General features: G+C 38.2%; 1 protein-coding gene across 2 annotated transcripts in view; it reads right to left on the bottom strand.

Annotated features, from left to right (window-relative positions):
- The window catches only part of ERAP2 (endoplasmic reticulum aminopeptidase 2), a 37,293-nt gene extending 36,404 nt beyond the window's left edge, over positions 1-889 (bottom strand). The window contains exon 1 of one of the 2 annotated variants that reach the window (XM_081090114.1): positions 197-889. In XM_081090114.1, coding sequence (XP_080946240.1) covers positions 197-753 — 557 coding nt within the window. In that variant the 5' untranslated portion in view covers positions 754-889. The remainder of the gene's footprint in view (positions 1-196) is intronic. The other variant, XM_081090115.1, reaches the window with a different exon arrangement.
- Between the last annotated feature and the right edge of the window lie 19,479 nt (positions 890-20,368).

Raw genomic sequence — 20,368 nt, 5'->3', positions numbered from 1 at the left:
GTTTATGCCTCCGCATTCTTCCTTCCCAGCTTTACTGCCATTTCCTTAAGAAACAACAGAGCTTCTCCTTGTGCCTCCTTTCTCACCGTTTATTGGGCTTTTCATAAATGATTGCTGAAACATGCTCTTCGCAAAGAGGTCTAACACATAAGGAAAGTATCATGAGAGACTGCAAACAGCTGGAGCGACATCTTACCTTATTTCACCACCAAGAGTTCTGTACGTGCTTTTATAAAACCCTTCAAAGCCATCAGCTAACTTGCCCTGAAAGTCAATGGCCACATAGTATTTCAGGTCAGCCGTAAGTTTCTCTGGAACCAGCAGAGCAATTTGCTCATGAGCAGGATAACTCAAAACATCCAGCTGTCTCCCCGGCTTCCTATATCTCAAATCTTCCTCTGAATGAAGGGTGGCATTCATGATTTCATGATCTCTGCTGTGTAAGATGATAAATTGGGTGGCATCTCTGACTAAGACTTCAATCTTCTCAGATGCAGCGAAGTCCAGGGAGGTGAGGTTTGGATGAACAAAAAGGTCATAGTGGAGGGGAATGACCGTGCTGGGGAGCCTTAGCTCATGCCAAGGAAATGGTTCTCCATTGGTGGCCTCTGGGAAAGCCCCAGGGTCCTGATTGAACTGCTCACTAGATGGCATGGAGAACCGAGAACAAATGCATATTTTAGGTAAGATGATTGCTGTACAGCAAAATCCTACGTAAACATTAAATATTAGTTTTCTGTGTGAATTAACCATTGCAGAAGAGTGGAATGTCAAGTCTATTCTCTAGAAGATACGTTGCTCTCCAGACTAACTCTCGTAGTTCTTCATAGCACTATATCAGCTCCAGTTGTTTCACATAGGATTTGAACAATGTTTTATTACATTGATTTAATCTAGAAGAAAATAAAACATTATTAGCATGAAAAAAAGATTTCAGCTCATAAATAAACCTTAAAAAATTAAAAGGATATATGGGAATAGGGAAAACCTGCTCGCTGTCAGAATCAGGCCAAATACCCACACAAAATAAAGTAGAAATTGGGCTATTATCTGGTTATATGACAAACACAAATTTTTTAGAACTCTAATGAAAGGCCTCTGCCATGAAATTGTATGGAACAAATGCCCCCTGCATTTCAGCACAATGAGCAGAAGGAAATTGTGTAACTACATTGCCTGGTGAATGCTTCTCACATTTGGCTACATCATCCTAAGAGTATCTTGAACACCTGAAAGTGAACTACACAGGTGTTTCTATTTCTTTTTCTAAGTCTCAAAGAGTGTATTCTTTGGATACCAGATATTACTATTAATGGCATTGAACTTTGCCTCTTTCATACACATCTGAATGGCCTTCCTTATTCTATGGCTATTGATATAAAAGATGCTGGTCAAGCTAGACGTTTACCCTTGGATTATTTCCAATATATCCAAAGCTATGGAAATAAAATTTAAGTTTATAATATTCTGACATTATTAAAAAATTGTTTTTGTCCTCTGCATTTTAGGCTACCTCTGAAAACACAAATTAAACTGAATTCACTGCCTCTGTAAGCAGAACTAAGATGATTTCCTCTTATTAGAAGGGTATAGCTATCAAACATATAAAATTAGGGCAGTAGAGTTAATATACCAACTCCCACCCTGCCACCTGCCTCTACCTGCTTCCTCCCTGCTTCAACTTAAACCCATGAATGGTTTATTTCCTTTTTCATTATTAACAAGTTCCTTAGAATTAGTTATCTGATCAATTACTTCATTTTTCCAATTTGAAATATTAATGCAGATCAATAGGTATTGTTAAATGAACGAAGACAAAGAAGAATAAAATAATGGTTAAATTATTTTTTTTGACAAGTATTAAATTATGGCTACCAAATCTCAATGTTCCAGAAACCTCTGATACATAAAACCAAAACCCGTCTATTAGCTTGAATTTCTGATATTTTGAAAAATGAAATTGCTTATTTGTTAGGTTCTAGGTTTGGGAATCAGGATGCCTGGATTCTAATACTAGCTCTGCCATACTTACCTGTGTGAGCTGGGACAAATTTCTGATTTTTTGAGCATTAGTTTCCTCACCTATAAAATAATATAATAATTACACCATCCTCACAATGGGAGGATTAATTGAAGAATTTAGCACAGCACAGCTACTAGCATATAGGAAGCATGTAATGCATGTTAAATATTAAATTATTATTTTGGATATTATAACTTGCATTCTCTGGCCTAAATTAAGAAGTAGTGCTGCCCCAATTTGTAGCAAACACACTCCAAGAAAGGTGCTTTTATTTTCTGTAAGAACGAGAGAAAGGCCTTGGTATTTACTCATATAGTCTTTAACATTAGAACTGGCGAAGACTTTAAATCCTAGATAACACAAGTCCTTAGTCCCCAGATAAGGTGACTTTCCTAAAATCACACAGGAAGTTTGAAGCAGAATCAAGACCAAAATACAGCTCTTGGATCCTTGATCTCACGGACTTTTCCATTATATTGCCCTGTAGCTTCAGTAGCATTACAGTGAACAAAACATCCTGGGATGGGAGGTGCAAGTATTGCAACAAAGGCGGGGAAAGGCTGAACAATCTCCAAAAGAGAGTGAGTGAGTTAAGCAGAAGATTCTTAAATCAAGTCCCACCTTTGAGCACATACTTTCCAACACAGTAGTGCCAGATTCACCCCCTTTTACCAGAGCCTCGCCTTCAGTGGCAAGACTTCCTCAGTACAGAAGTTTTATGCCTTCATTTCTGGCCGTTAGCCTCACTGAAAATTCTGATTTAAAGACAAATTCAAGAGAAATGTTAAAGGTTACCTTAAGCCACGTTGTTGCAGATTTGAATGGAGGGGGACTTATTTTTGCTTTCACTTTCTATTTCATAAGTCTCAGAACGTTGGCTACTTCCTGTTCATAGCACTAGCTGGTTCACCATCACATAGATATAAACGGGCTTAGCACAAAAGCTTTTGTTCGGAAAGCAGGAGGAACTAGCCAGTGGCTTCAGAGCAAGAGCCACACCACAGCAAGTCAGGGTAGGCATCTAGCTTTCCGGCTGCTGCCCCGGCTGCTTTTTCTTTCCCATTTCTTATCCCCATGTGTAAGCATTCAGAACCCAGATTGAGTGTGCGTGTTTTTAAAGAGATGTTTTTATTATTATTTTTTATTTATTTATTTTTATTTATATTTCTTTTTTTAATTTTTATTTATTTATTATTATTAGTTAAGGTATTACAAATGTGTCCTCATCCCCCCCATTGATTTTAGAGAGAGGAAGGGAGAGGGAGAGAGAGAGAGTGGTGGTAGTTCTGCAGCATTCCTTTTCACAGGACCCAGCCTAGTTGTGTGTATCTGTCTGTGTGTCTGTGAGTTCTCAGGATTCTCCCCTGCCCCTGAGGACAGAAGTGATGACGGAGAGTGAGGACCCAAGGTGATCATATTGATCTACGGACTCCTAGAAGAAAAAGTTGAGTAGGATCCAGGTGACTTCATAGCTTATTATTTAAAACTATTTCTCACAAGAGGGGTTTCTAACTCTTTTGTCCTCTGATAATAGAATAAGCTTTGGGATGTGTGTTACTTAGGGAATTCACATACCTCACTCTCTCATGTCATCCTGGTCTTCCCAACCACCTCTTGCTCAGAGAAGCTGTCCTTGTTGCCTCTGTCTAAACAGCAGCACTCCTCCCTAAGTCCACCTCAGCCTCCACCCAGGGGCTGTCTCCTTAGCCTGCTTTACTTTTCATCTTCACATTTATCAATTCCTGATACTTCACTATGTAAGTCTTTATTGGTTTTGTCTATCTCCCCAATAGGACATAAGCTCCTTGCTGGCAGGGAATTTGTCTGCTTTGCTCACCACTCCATGCCCAGAGCCCAGGGAAGAGTCTGGCATATAAGAGACCCTCGATAAATATCTGCTGAGTGGGGGAAGGCATTTTTAATGTTTTTAGGTTTTTCTTTTCAGATTGCCCTACACTTGCTCCATGCTTCAGGCTAATTGGGGAAACTCCCATTTCCAGGTGAGCCAGCATTTCCTCACCTTTACTGAGGCTGCCACTCTATATGCAGTATATCTCTCTCAATGTGTCGTGTGTAAACCTATCACAAGGCAAATGTCACCTCCAGGAAGCCACCTGGAAAGTGACATATGCTTCCTCCCCAGCCCCTAACTAGGATTTGTTCAGTCAGTTCTACTGGCCCTTACCTTATGCTGCTGTATTTGTGCATCATATTCTCCCTTAAATGATCACTCCTGAAGGCTAGGGCCGCTCGCATGCCCCCGCCTCTCCCCAGCACTGCTCAGAGTTGTGCCCCTTGTAGGCCCTGAACACACAGGCGAGAATGAACGAGTTAAAATTAATTTTTCAAAGAGTTCAAATTGATGTATTTGTAAAAATGTTGAAAGAGTTTTACTAATTTTTAATGGAAATCTTTCTCAAATATCTTACAAATATTTCTATCCCCTTACGGTGTTCTCAACAGATTTAAATCTTAGTGGCTCAAGTTTTTATTTTATTTTATTATACACTAGACCTAGAATCAAGAGATACGTGAATTCCCTAAGTAACACACATCCCAAGAAGCAGTAACACTTCCCTTAATTATTACAGAGGATTATTGTCCATCTCAGAATGACTGTGATAATACATATGTGGAAACAGTTTATAAATGGTTTAAAAACTTTAAAATTGTTTACATGCATCAGTTACCTTTTATTAATAATCATCAATGCTATGTTGTAGTGAAGTGCTGCCCTTGAGGCCAATCAGATGTAATAACCCATGTTGCTATATATTTTTTTAATTCTGTGGGCACTATACAGAGTTTATTCTAGTTTCTCCATTATTATCAGTTTTTTTAATTTACTTTCATTTGTTATCTCAGCTATTCCCAATATCCATCCTAGACCTATTTTAAATTTATTCCTTCTAAAAGTGCTATAGGCTGACAAATTAGCAAATGAAACTAGTTGGACATTATTTCAGGCACTCAGATGCCTTAAAACTTATTTCTTAATGCTGCCTGTGGCTTTAGTGTTGTGGGTGGTGAGATTTCAGTATAAACAAAATGATTAATAGCCTCCTGACAAATGAAAGGTTACTGAATCTCCTTTTAGCTTTTTGCTGTTGAATTTTTCCTCTTAACATAGACATAACTTGGCCTTTGTTCCTGCTAGATGCTATCACTCTGAATACCAGCTAGCTTACAGTTTTAAAAACTACTTCTTCTCTGCCTGCCATTTCTTTTCAAAAGGATCTCTAAAAATCTATTGAAAGTACTTCACGAAATTATTGCTATGCCTCTGTACATTTTCAAATAAAATAGAGGCAGAGTCTATAATATGGTTTTAAAAGTTTTAACTTAAAAAATAAAGTTTATGATAGTATAAAGACTCAGAGTCCATGAGGGGGGCAGGGAATTCACCTAGAAAATGCATTCTGTAGTTTCTTTTAAACTCATTCAGTTTCAACAGAAAATTAAAAGAGCATAATATCAGAATTTTAAGTCAGTAACTGGCAGGAAGGTGGTTTTTCAAACATTAATATCTTTAATATGCCTTCCACAACATTTACTAAAAATGAAAACAGAAGAATGTCACAATGAAAATTTTACATTGTTAATGTAAAACAGAATATTAAGTCAACTGAAATTATACTATATTTAAATTTTTTATTTAATAGCCAAATGAAAAATTATTTTGCTTCTGTCCTTCCCAATTAAAGATCACAGAAATAACTGATGACACATAATTTAAAAAGAAATCAAAGTGATTCAGAGCTTGTTAAATATTTTGAAGGGGAAAATTTTATGCTTCCAACTGATTAAACCAAACAAGACTATTGCTTGGCTTCCCACTACTTAAAGATTTAGCTTCAAAATCTGTAAGAACTTCCACTATAGCCAAAATAGAGTAGGGCCTGGGATTTATCTCCTCACTTGCAACAACCAAAAAGAATGGACAAAAGACAGTTGCAAGGCAGTGAAGACAGTGATCACCAAAGAGAAAATATGTTGACTAAATTAATTCCCAACTCTTACCTACAAGGAAATAGAGGCTTTCTCTTTCTCCTGATATCCCTTGTTTGCACCTCCCCGAAGCCAATACTTGGTATAAAACTAGTCCGTCAGGGATGATGGTTACACCTTTTTAAACAAAACAGGTATCAACTAGAGAAGTCATGGAATACAATTTTAAGGCCATTCATGTGCATTTTAACACGTAGCTTTCTAAATTTCACTGAAATTAGCAAAATAGATTTGTCACCTTATTCTCAGAGCAAAGCAACTTTGAGTAAGCCTGGTTAAGGATTTTAAATTCCACATCCCTTTCGTCTAGTAGCCAAACAGAACAAATTCTCTGGAGAGGAGAGCAAAGTAGCAGGAGCTTCATCTAGTGGTGACAAGTGTAACTGCAGAAGGCATTTGTCAGTACTAACTATGAAAACATGCAGCCTATGGCAAATCATGCAATCCAACAGGCAATTAGATACGTTCATGCAATACACAACACAGACCTGAGATAATCTGTTTTCTAGGTAGACTTGTGTTTCTGATATGTGAAATTGCGGGGTCAGACGTCATAAGATTCTGTTACTAAATCTAATCTGGAAGCTTTGAATGCTTTGGAAGTACAGCCTTTATTATATCAGTGGGGACATTAGAAATGGAGGAATTGGCCCTCCCCCCAAACCTGTCCTGGTTGGGTGCTTTAAAGTTAATCAGATTTTTTAAGTAGAAATTTTCTACAAGATGCAGATCTTGAGTGATTTTTCTGTATCTGTAAGAATATTCAGACACCTTTACTATTATTTAGATAAGAATGTCACTCCTTTAGGAGACATAAGTGGAATTGATGAGGTCTCATATCTGTTCAAGGGACCAAACCTTCATCATGCCTGTTGTATACATTAATTATTGATTAAAAACCCTAGAAAGAATTCCAGAAAGAGATAGCACAAAATATGCTGCTGTAAAAAAGAAGGAACTCTTACTATTTGCAACAGCATGGATGGAACTGGAGAGCATTATGCTAAGTGAAATAAGCCAGTCAATGAAGGAAAAATACCACATGATCTCACTCATTCATGGATAATAAAGACCATTATAAACTTATGAACAATTGCCGGGGTCCAACCCCAGCGGGTCCAGGGGTCCCCAAAGGTGTGGACAGAGTCGGCAAAGAAGGAATGACACGGAGACAGCGTTCAGTTGATCAGCAGCCTAGCCAGGATCTCCAGCAAAGTTCTGGTCTGGATCTCCAGCGAAGTTCTGTTTAGGATCTCCAGCCAGGTTCTGTGTCCATGGTCTCTTGCTAGGTTCTCCAGCCAGGTTCTCCAGGTTCTCCAGCTGGGTTCAGTCACCAGGTTCTAGTCAGGTTCTCTTGCCAATTTCTGTAGTCAGGTTCAGTCCAGGATCTTTTGCCATGTTCTCTCCAGCGAAGTTCTTCTGTCTCTAGAGAACGTTCTGTGTAGGTTCTGTGCCAATTTCTGTCTCTCTTCTGTCTCTTGTTGTCTCGTTACATCTGTATTTATACCAGTTGATTCAATCCTATCAACCTCTATTCCAAAGGTTAGGGCGTTTCTTATCTCCATTCCAGGGAGTAAAGATTATGTAGCTTAAACATGATTGTTCCTAGTTAAAGTGGTTAATTACCCACCTGACACTTGGTTGAGAGGTTTTATTCCCTCCCTAACTCAGGGGAAAATCCCTACCTGGGGAAACAACCTTTCTCAGAGACCTTGGTTAAAACACATAGTGCCAAGAAGGTGAGCAAACATATTAAGAACAGTATGCCATATATGCCAGGTCCTTTGAAACAGCAAGGATGGACCGGCTCCCGGCAAACAATAATAGATAGAGGCAGAGCTGCCTCAAACAGATTGTCAAACTGCAGCGGGAAGGCCGAGGAGGGCTGGAGGGCAGGAGGGAGGGGGGTAAGAGATCAACCGAAGGACTTGTATGCATGCATATAAGCCTAACCAATGGACATAAGACACTGGGGGGTAGGGGAGGCCAGGGGATTGTCAAGGGCGGGGAAAAAAAGGAGACATATGTAATACTCTTCGTAATACTTTAAGCAATAAAGAAAAAAAACACTAAAATAAAATATTAACTTTAATCTAGGATTTGTTCTTAATGTTTATATCTCTCTGCTCAATTCTCAAATCTCTTTCAAATTACCTTAGATTTGCATATATTTACCAATAAGATTCCCACTGAATGCATACATCTATATATATAAAAAGCTAATATGCTAAGTGTCTGTCCGACCAGTAGCTATGACACACACTGACCACCAGAGGGCAGATGCTCAACTCAGGAGCTGCCGTGATGCACACTGACCATTTACAGAGAAACTGTGGACCTGGCACCCACAAAGCAACATTCGGCTTCCCCTGCCACCACCCCGGAGCAACACCCCACCAAATGACAGCAAATGCTGCCAAGACCCCATGGTGCAAAATGCAGCCCACAGCCCAGCCCAGCCCAGAAATGGTTGCTGTGGGCGCCGGGTAATGACATCACATAGCAACACCCAGCTTCCTCTTCCTAGCCACTAGCCTCCTTGCAGTTTTTCCAGGCCAGGAACAGGACTTGCTTTATAGCCAGGTACAAACATTTTACACTGTAACCAAATGTCTATGAAGCGTTTTCTTGTGCCTGATCTCATTTGATCCTTACAGAAGTCCTGGAGTAGGTAGATAGGAGACTCAGTAGAATCCTATTTTCTTTTCATTAGCCAGAAAATGGAGATTTAGAAAGTTTAGAAACTTGACCCAACTGAAAAGAAGTAAGAAATGGTGGACCTTGAAAATGACTTAAGGTTTTCTCACTGAGCAGAATATAGTCAAACACTGATCCAATTAAATATTTTACCCTTTGTTCTCCCTGCATGATCTACAATAATAATCTGCTTCGTGTTGATATTTACTGCTGTGTTGCTGACAATTACCTGAAAGAGAAGTTGGGGTGCTTCACTGGGCTGGAAAAAGTTTAGTTAAATCAGAAAGCAGGTCTAATTAAGCAAGTTTATTCTAAATCTATAAAAGGCTAAGTTGACTCGCACATGCATGATATATATAAAGCTCTCACTGGTGCCAATCACACCCATGTGTTTCGATCTGTTATTGAAGATCGTGAATTTGGTTGACACTTCTATTTTAGAGAAAGGGCGAATAGCAATATTAAAATATTTCTTCTAACTAATTTCCTTTCAATGTGTACAAATTCATGCACCAGGCCACTAGTATTTCTATAAGTTGAACCTCTAATTAGAAAATATAGCTTAATCAACATCTAAGGAAGTCACTTTGAAAAAAATCATATTGTCTTCTTGTTCAACCTGTCAAATCTTTCCCATATGCTAAGGAAATGACTACTGAACTTACACCTTTAAGAGACCCAAATCCAGAGTATCAGATGTAAAACAGTTGACTAAAAAGCAGAATTCCCTTTCAAAGCATTGTATCCCCTTCAAAGAAAGAGGGTTTATGTATGTATTTTTCATAATTAATTGATTTTTAATATTTTGTTTTATAATTATATCTTATGAAAAATAACCTTAAACCCTTCAACCACAGCTGAAATATGACTTCTGTTTATTGTTTGATTGAATATTTCTGTGCAATTTGTACCAGACTGATGCATACAAATAAATCTGAGACTTTTTCCACTATCATCTTTTCTGTAATGAGAAAGATATTATTCTCAATGTGCATTCATTTTCCTTGAAGTGCTCAGAGAACTCTGAATGTTACTTTTAGAGAGAGAAGAAATGACCATTTGCCAATCTAAGGGCAAACATAATGACACACAGCTTTGGCATATTTGGCATCAATTAAATAATATTCAGCTCAGCTATTATGTTAATAATAAGGCAATCTTATTGCTCTCTGAGGTAACAATATCATATAACCACCAAACCTTATTTAAATATAGGTGAGAGTGGCAACATTATTCATTCAATAGAAGTTGGTTGTGTATATATTTTGGCAAAGTGCTATATTAGGTGCTGCCAGGGAATAAAACAACTCTTGCCCCTGTTTGAAACACCTTGCGTGCATGTAAATGTGAATATATCATCTTTTAAAAATCACCATAATATATGCACACAGTAAAAAATGAAATAGTAGAAAAATTAGAATGAAAAGCAAGAAAACCTCTCCCTACTCCTTCCTATTTCCCAGAAGCAACCACTTGTAAGCTTTATTGTTTTGTTTTCTGACAGTTATTTCCCTAATTCTAAACAATATTTTGGACCACTGTATCTTAACATAGGGTCTGTTGACTCTCTGGTTTGAAATATGAAAATTTAGTTCATTTCTACTTTCTTCAATTTTCCCGCCTATTCCAAAAGTTTTCTAAATGACTTTCATTTTAGTTTTTCTGTTACCTTTATATCTTTTTACAATACTAGAGGCCCGATGCATGAAATTCATGCAAGGGGCTCAGCCCTCGCAACCCCGGCCCTCTAACCCGGCTTTGTCTGGCAGGTTATGCAGAAGGACATCCGGAAGGTTGTTTGGCTGTCCGGTCTAATTAGCATATTACACTTTTATTATTATAGATATGTAAACCTTGTTTTCTGATTCCATCAACTTTAGACAATATCTCTTCATGCTTGAATATGTAAGATAACAATGACTTAGATTTTATTGGGCATTTTCTGTGTGCCAGACACTGTTCTAAACATTTACATGAATGATTTTATTTAATCTTTATAGCAGTCCTATCTTTCCCAATTTACAAATGAGGTATGTGTGTGGGAGGGGGTGGCGGGGGGGGGACGACAGGCTTGCCTAAGGTCTCAAGGTCAGTAAGGTGGCAGAGGGACCAGAAAATCTGAATCCAGATCCAGAAAGCTCTACTGTCTCCCACATGAGGGTATCAGTGTCCCCTACATATCCTCCCCACTTCCACTCCCACCTTATGTCAACCAGACCTGCATTTTTACAGCATTAAGATAAATAATATTTACAGTCTGTCATGTAATCACATTTAAGTCTTCTCATTTTTTGTAGGTCAGTTCTAGAGGTTGAAAATTATTAAGTACACATACATTGTGACTATGTAACTAGTCCCAAGAAAACCAAGAAATGTACCACGTTTACCTTTTCTTCTCCCAAAATACTTGCAGTCCTTTCTCCATTCATTAGTCATTCATTTTTTCATTTATGTGCTCAAGAAACACTTTTTTCAACATTCAATATTATTTTATATTAGTGTCAGGTGCACAGCATAGTGGTTAGACAATTATATAATTTACACAGTGATCCCCTGATAATTCAAGTACCCACCTGGCACTATACATAGGTATCACAATGTTGAAAGCTTACTAAGTGTTGGGAATTGGGGAGGGGAGGTGGAGATGAATACAATGAAAAATACAACGTTGTCTAACCCATGCCTCTGCCCTTAGGAATTTATAGTGCAGAATTTACACTATACCTGGGGTCAAGCTGGATTTGAGAAGAGGGAACATAAACTGGAACTTAAAGAATGATGAGAATTTGAAAAGGGGAAGAGGGCACATGAGGAAGTGATACTAAAGGGACAATGAGATTGTGAGTGAGCTGAGATTTTTTTTTTCCTTAAAGAAATGAGATTTTTGAAATGAGCGGCCTGCTTTGAAGCAGGGGTTTGCAGTAGTGAAGAGTGGCAGCTGTGATTAGATCTCATTTGCATGTTAGAAGGATACCGCTCTGACTGCTGAATGGAGGATGGATTTGAGCAGGACAAGACTTGACATTTATCATTAATATACACACCCAATTTTGCTGTTGAAAATGTGATCAGTGAATTCTTCAGCGCATTCCAGAGCACCAAGTGGTTTGGGGGGATTATAATTTGAACTTGGAAGTTTAAGAATCCCACTCCACATTTCTTAAACTCCTGAGTACTGTATCTAAGTGGTTTATAGAAGTGCTGATGTACAGTGGTACCTAGTCAAGTGGAGTTTGGCATCAGACAGCTTTGGGTACAATCCTTAGTTCTGCCATTTACAAACTATGATCTGAATGACCTCTCTGAGTCTCCAATTCCTTCTTTAAAAACTACAGATAAAAACTGTTTACCTCATTATGTTGTTATAAATGCTAATGAAATAGTCTCAGTATCTCAGTAATAATCATACAAGGACCCTCCCAATTGTTTTTCCACATTCTTTGACTACCTAAACTATGATTTGCTTAATATTTGTTAATAGTGTCCCACTTTTAAAAACTTAAATGTATTCACTTAAAAAAACATATTTTTTTGAAGTGCCAAAGGTAGAGAGTTTCATGACTCCAATGAGAAAGGGTAGCCGGGGGAAAAAAGACTCTAGAAGTGTGAGGTCAAGACAGAGACATGTGGGTCTGGAGCTGCTGTGACAGGTCCCAGAAGATGAAGACAACAGCAGGAAGGCCCTACCAGATGTGAGGGCAGCGGGACCCTGGTGTCTGGCAGCACAGGGGAAAGCAGTGTGTGCTGGCCTGGGAGTGGGTGCAGGTGGACTGGTGACAGGAACCCCTGAAGGCCATGGAGGCTCTGCAGTCAACAGAGGGCTACAGTGAGGGTTGTGGAAGGTAGGATGAGATGGGGGTAGGGGAGAGATTAAGGCAAAATGGTGGATTTAGAGAGGAGAGACTTCAGGAGATGGTGGGGGTTGGTCTTGAAAAAAGAAATATTTATATAAAACAAGTGAATCATAAGGTTCTCAGAAGCATAAGTTAAGTATCAATTGTGTGACTCATTAACTACTAAAAAGTCAACCATTTACCAGATAATGATGGAGTCTCTTTTAATACCTTTTGTTCAGAACCACTCAAATTTCAGATAATTTTTGTTAAAAGCTCCAAATCTCAGGGCTGGCTGTCACACACTGTGATACTTGCTCATAGCTGCTTGGTTTAGCCTGATTCTCAGGTCACCTTTACCCTGGTCAGTGGCTTCAATTTCCCAAGTAAAAAGGGATAAAGGACTTAAATGTAAGATGGGAAACCATAAAAATACTAGAGGAATCCAAAGGCAACAAAATCTCAGACATATGCCGAAGCAATTTCTTCACCGATACATCTCCTAGAGCATTGGAAACTAAAGAGAAAATAAACAAATGGGACTACATCAAAATATAAAGCTTCTGCACAGCAAAAGAAACCATCAACAAAACAACAAGAAAGCCCACTGCATAGGAGAACATATTTGCCAATGTTATCACCAATAAGGGTTTAATCTCCAACATTTATAGGGAACTCATACAACTTAACAAAAGGAAGATAAACAATCCAATCAAAAAATGGGCAAAAGATCTAAATAGACACTTTTCAAAAGAGGACATTCAGAAAGCCAAGAGACATATGAAAACATGCTCAAAGTCACTAATCATCTGAGAGATGCCAATCAAAACAACAATGAGGTACCAGCTCACACCTGTCAGAATGGCTGTCATCAACAAATCAAAAAAACGACAAGTGCTGGAGAGGATGCAGAGAAAAAGGAACACTTGTGCACTGCTGGTGGGAATGCAGACTGGTGCAGCCACTATGGAAGACAGTATGGAGTTTCCTCAAAAAGTTAAAAATGGAACTCCCATTTGACCCATTGATCCCACTGCTAGAAATTTATCCCAAGAAACCAGAAACACCAATCAGAAAGGATATATGCATCCCTATGTTCATAGCAGCACAATTTACCATAGCTAAGATTTGGAAACAACCTAAGTGCCCATCAACAGATGAATGGAATAGAAAACTGTGGTACATCTACACAATGGAATACTATGCTGCTGTAAAAAAGAAGGAACTCTTACCATTTGCAACAGCATGGATGGAACTGGAAAGCATTATGCTAAGTGAAATAAGCCAGTCAGTGAAAGAAAAATACCACATGATCTCATTCATTTATGGATAATAAAGACCATCATAAACTGATGAACAAAAATAGATACAGAGGCAGAGCAGCATTAAACAGACTGTCAAACTACAGCAGGAAGGCTGGGGAGGGTTGGGGGGTGGTGTAAGAGATCAACCAAAGGACTTGTATGCATGCATATAACCAATGGACACAAGACATTGGGGGGTAGGGGAGGCTGGGGAAAAAAAAGAAATATAGTCAATAGTATTGTAATAACGATGGTGTCAGATGGGTACTAGACTTAATCAAGGGATCCCTTCATATGTTATATAAGTTATATAAATGTCTAGCCACTATGCTGTACACCTAAAATTAATACAAAGTAATACTCAATGTAAACTGTAACTGAAAAATAAAATTTTAAATAAATTTTAAAAAGGCAAGTTTTAGCTCTTCTTCTTCTTCTTCTTCTTCTTCTTCTTCTTCTTCTTCTTCTTCTTCTTCTCCTTCTCCTTCTCCTTCTCCTTCTCCTTCTCCTTCTCCTTCTCCACAAAACTTGTATGACAATGGAACTTAGTAATAGTGATAAAGCTTTATATAAATTGATTTAGTCTCCTGTTTATGGGAGTAATTTGCTGGTTCAAGCCAAGAATCACAATATAGATTGGTTCACAAATCACACAAGTTATTTCAGAATGAGAAAGGTATTAGGATGCTTTAAATTGCGAGTGTGTTTTGATTATAAAAAGTAGTGGGAAAAATTGTAGCAGGATTGTCACAAGGGCATTGGCTCTGCCCCACTGATCTAATAGAGTGTTGAGCCCATGAGCTTTGGGGTTAAGTGCACTTACTTCAGTTAAGTTCTGTCGCCTCAACTTCCTTATTTGTGAAATGGGGATGATGAATGTACCTACCTTGAAGGGCTGTAAAGCTGGGATCAAATGTGATGGGGCCAGGTACACACTAAATGCTCAATATATATTAGTCATTACTGTTATTGATGGTGACTAATTTTAGCAGTAGCATCAGAGGAAACATTGCCAAACTGGATTAAGGCTTTCAGAAATAACTTTCAGTATCTTTGGTGCTGCTTATGAACCTGGAGACTATCTCCATGAAATCCTTAAATAAGCATCTGATGTATCAGTTAAAAACCACTTAGATTTTTACCTAATTTGCATTTGGGTCCCCCAATGATATTGCTCTTCAGAAATCCTCCCTAAGAGAGCTCTTTGTTTTGCCTGAGAGTGAGTTGCAGACTGACTGGCTGAAATGTCTTACCTGTGTTCATTATCTCTGGGACATCAACATGTTTGCAGAGAAAACTCCCACTGAAGCCAGCTGCTTCTGGAAGCTGTGGCAGGTACAAAGACCAGTAGATTCCACGGTCATGGACCTTTCTCACACCTCCTATGCTGTGATATCATTGGATGCATTATATGTGAGAATTTATTAAATGATATTTGTCAGTTCAAAGAATGATTAGGAGGGCTTTAGAAATGGATTTCTACCCTTCCGGGAGGACAACATCTATAAATCAGCCAACGAATCACGTCAGGATTGTGACCGTACAATGACTGCTCTCTTCAGTAAATAGCCTCTGCCTACACTCTTGTTTTAAAGAAAGGTCAACTCAATGAAAGTTGCAGCAAATATAATTGTCTTCATTATGTGACATTTCTAGTGATGTTTCAGCTAGGGGTGTTATAAAAATATTTAATAATCAGTACTACACAGATGCCACAGACCAATTAGAATGGTGGCTGCCTTAGTTCAGAGCATGGCCTTGGATGCCCTGCCGGCCAGGCATTAAACTGTTGGTTTCCGGTTGGTGAAGAAGCCCAGAGCAGTGGAATGAGGTGAGATAGGGGACTTCTGGAAGACCCAGGGGAGACACTAGGAAGACCAAGATGGTGGTCTAGAGACTTGTGGGCTCAGGAAAACCATATGGAAATACTTCAACAGTTTAGCAACTGGAATAACTATACTGTGCATATCTGTTAACTATCAGCCCTGGTTTTGACACTCATCAAAGTTTCATGACCTGGAGAACTACACAGCTCTCCTGTTTCTGAGTCCAGCTCTGGGTTTCAGTGATAGTGAGAGATCTACAGAGGCTGAAAGGCAGATATGTCCATATGATATGTTCTGTTTACACTTGAGAAGGAAACATGCCACACACACACGTGTGTGTGTACATGTGTGCATGAGTGTGTGTATTTGCACTAATTACCAGAGAACTGAAAATTCCCTCCCTCTGCATCTTCCTATTCCCTTATACCTAAAGGGGACTCAGATTCACTTGATTGTGAATGCAGATCTAAGTGTGGCTCAAGCTGTTGAGTAAGTGGTAGAGAGTGGAAATAATCCAAGGGGAGTCAAAGTTCTGCTGTAATCGTCTCTGATAGGGGGCCAAGGTTTAAAGTGTGTCATCACCCTATTTTCTTGGAGCAAAGTGCCTGGTTTCTGTGAGTCATGGAAAGGAACACAGTCTTTACCCTAAAATCAGAGGTTACTATGCAAGGGAAGCCCCATGGGGAGCATTGGTCCGGTCACACCTCTGCCCACTCAGTTGGGTTGACTTTTCCCCCAAAGCCTTCCCGATAAATAATTGTTTCAAGAGTGAGAGATACAGTGCATCCTATAAAAATAGTTATGACAGAATTGTTTACATTCCCGCAGGTAACTGTCAATGGGTATTTATTCAGTTTTCCTCATCATTGATATTTTTATTGTTGATTCTATTATAGATGCCCCCCCCCCAATCCTTTGCTCCCCTCCACCCTGCCCCCACCCCTTTTAGGCATTTACCACATTATTGTCTCTGTCCATGGGCTATGCATATATGCATATATATTTATTTGATTGATCTCTTTCCATTCTCCCCACTTTCCTCCCCTCTGAGATCTGTCAGTCTGTTCCACTTCTCCATGTCTCTGGTACTATTTTGTTCGTCAGTTTATTTTGTAGTTTTCCACAGAGAAAAAGGCTTAGTGGTTAGTATCATCATTAGTTGTTATAATAATGATGACGCAAACATACAGTCTGTTCTTCTACAATGTGTGTTTTTAATGCTGATTTGAGCATGTGTTGAAAGAAAAACTAAAGCATAGTAAATATTTTAAGAGTTCATTTGAGCAACAGTCAATTTGAATTGGGTAGCATCAAACCATTGGAAATAGGAGTGCTCCACCAACAGAAGATAGTGGAAAGAGTTTTTTTAGAGAAGAGATGGAAGAAAACAAAGAGATGATTTGATTGGCCATAGCTTAAGTGGCTACCTTATTTGGAAAGCCTAGGTAACTGTTTGTGATTGGTTGTCCTTAGAGCTCGATTTCTTAATCTTAAGGCATTTACAGGCTTAGGTTTTGGTTTGCTTACCTCAGCTGCTCAGGTATTAGAACCACCCCAGACTAAAAGACTCCTTGTTTAATTAATTTAACATATGCGCCTTGTAAATTGGAGAATGAGATCAGTGTATTGTGGAAGTTGTGTGGGTTCATACACAATTTTGCCCAACATGTCAATGTTTTAAAGTCATTAGAGGTAAGTTTTCTCACAATTAGAGAAAAAGCTTCACAGTATATTAAGACTTTAAGATAAAAGCTAAAAATGCTGCAGAAATGCCTTTTCTTTGTGCAAAATGTGACTTATCTTCAATACCACTACATTTTCTACTATGTTAAGCTCTCCAGGGAGTTTCAGGTAGAGATGAAGAAGCCTAAAATATTTACCCCACATTAAAAATAGAAATTAAGGATAAAGAAGGCTGCTCTTGGATTGTATTTTAAATTTTGGTTAAACTGATTATTATGGGTGTGCCTGTCTTTAAGGCTCTTTATTTTGAAAGACAAAGGAAGCATGACTCCAGAGTAATAGGCCACAGGTTGGGGTGACTGAGATTCTGTGGCAAATGTCCATGGAAATGTAACCATGCTAGTATAATGTCTTATTAGAATTCTAATTGGTTTTATTAGGAAGATGACATAAAAGTTGTACTGATTTTTAATACTCTGCCCTTAATACTAGTTTTTTTCCATAGATCCTGCTATTTTTAATGTGCAATTTTTACAAAATCTAAAGTTTTTCAGGAACACATAAATGATGTTCTTGTAAGGGCCTATACTGTATTTATCATTTGAACAAAAAAGATGAAAAGAAAAACCAAGAGTGCTCAGGGTGACAATATTGGCCTTCAATGATTTAAGTGTACAAATCTGCTTAATTTGATTTGCTTATAAATCCAAGTAAAATTGTGGGCTGCAGACCACTTCCTCAGCATCTGTTGCTATGTATTTGGGGTGTCTATAGAATAAAAAATACAGTATTAATTTGCATCAATTTTGCATCAATGACCACAACCTTCTAGTCACCTTTACTACCTGCTCGATGGCCACTACACTGAGTGCTTTGAATCATCATGTCATTTGTTCTCACACCTAGAAGGCCAGTACTATTACTCCTAGTTTATAGATTAGGAAAGTAAAGTTTTATATGTGTGTGAATATTCAAGACTAGGGGTCAAGGGTTAGAGCAGGATTATTTCATTTAGGACGAACTCGGAAATGTCTGTGATTATAGATTTCTTCCAGTGTGTTGATGTCCTTCAAAAATCACCTTTTACTGTCCTTTGTAAGTGAACGCTTCCTTCTCTTTGGGCACAAATGCAATTGCTACCACTACTAACAGCTTGCTTACCTGTCTAAGATTATCCTTTCTCAGAACTTTTAAGTACTTTGAGGTTGACTGGTCTTCAGACTTGTAACATTGCCTCTTATTATTTTAAGCACTCTGCTCATAAAACAAATGTTAAAATACTATATGGAGAAAACCATCTTTCCAAAGCCACATTTTACTGTTACTTCCAAATTCACATCTTCCAGTGGCCTGTGTAGGAAAAGAGCTTTGCCTTTCTAAGTTTGTTCCCTAGTTTACAACCTGAATAAATACAACTCATATTATCCAAACCTTTGCCAGGGGGAAAATGGGCCCACTGTGCCAAATTAGGTTGATCATAGCTGCCCCTATGACCTAACAGGTGCCTTAATATCTCCAGTTCTTGGCCTTTGTCCATTTGCACACACTTCTAAATAGAGTTAAGTATACAAGCCATTGAACTGAGCTTTGAATAACTTTTTGGACTCTGTAGTGTACATGTTCTTAATATGTATGAGACTAATTGGTAAGTTTAGCCTCTCTGTTTTAGCCTCAAATAATCAGATGTCTGATCTATTTCTACTATAGTCTAGATCCTGATCTAGATCCCTACCTTCTACCCACAGGTTGTGGAGAACCAACATCTTCCCTGGAATCAGTGACCACAGTCCTGTCGTTGGAGCACACCAGTTGGCCCTTCCTTTTTCTGTGGACTTCTAGACCTGGTTTTCTCTTTTCTTATAGCAGAGCCTCTGGTCTTGAACCCTTATCTATTTAACTCTGTACTTGTCGAATGAATGAACAAATACCATACTACCAGCTGAGTCCAGTCTCCCAACCCTGTCCCTGAAGTGAATCAAGAAACATAATTTAAAACAGTTCACCCAAGAGAAATATTTTCGTAAAATATCTCTAGAAAATCACATTTAAAGTCATCTACAGCCTACTACATATCATTCTGCCTTATTGTGAGTAGGGTACATTCATTTTTCAAGGTAGATGAATCATAAGGTAATTTAAAAACAGTTCAATCCCTGCAGCATTTACAGAACTAAGATTAAATGAAAGGCAATAATAATTCCCTGTCAGGAGAAAATGAATCTACTCATCTTTCACATTGCCATCTGAACATTGTAAAACTTAATTAGAAACAATGGGATTGTAATATAGCTTTTGAAAAGGTCTATTTTAATTGTCAGACTTAAATATAAAACTTTGCATCTAAAATAAGTTTTTTTCCCAAAAGTAACAATGCACTAAATTTTATTTATGGAAATACAATACCATTTTGTTGTTGTTAAATATGGGTATTATTATATCTTGCCCTAAAATTTTAACTAAAAATTTTTGGATTTTTGGGAATGAATTTTTTTCAATAGTTCTTTCAAAAAAACTTAAGAATAGAACTTAAGTTACAAAACTAGACATATGCAAAAGTTGTACTTTTATTTCTTTCTATAATTGATTTCTATCTTGTGCCCAAAATCCAGCCAGTGATAGCAGTCAAAGAAAGATCTTTCTTAGTCAATTCTGAGATTACATGTTTATTACTATCCTAAGGTGGGGACAGCTTTATGGTATACTCAGATAGGGGAGGTTGGGGGGTAGGGATCTGGTCCTCAGTAAGCATTTATCTTCGCTGACATTTCCTTCTCATAAAAGTAGTATTATCCATCTATGTTTCTCTGCCAGGTTTCATGCTCCTGAGTATATAAGGCCAGAAAAAAATTATCAATACTCTACCTGTTGTAGCAAATCAGGGAATCTAATCTCCTTGGCCCATTGTAAAAAAAATAAAAAAAATAAAAAAAAATGGGGGTTTGTAAGTGAATCAAGTTTAGGCTTCTTCCACAGAGAGAACCCAGTCAGTACTTG

This window comes from Myotis nattereri (assembly GCF_964212035.1).
Source record: "Myotis nattereri genome assembly, chromosome: 4".
Classification (NCBI taxonomy): domain Eukaryota; kingdom Metazoa; phylum Chordata; class Mammalia; order Chiroptera; family Vespertilionidae; genus Myotis; species Myotis nattereri.
Note: the sequence above shows the minus strand (reverse complement) of the source record. Positions and strands in the feature narration are given on the sequence as shown.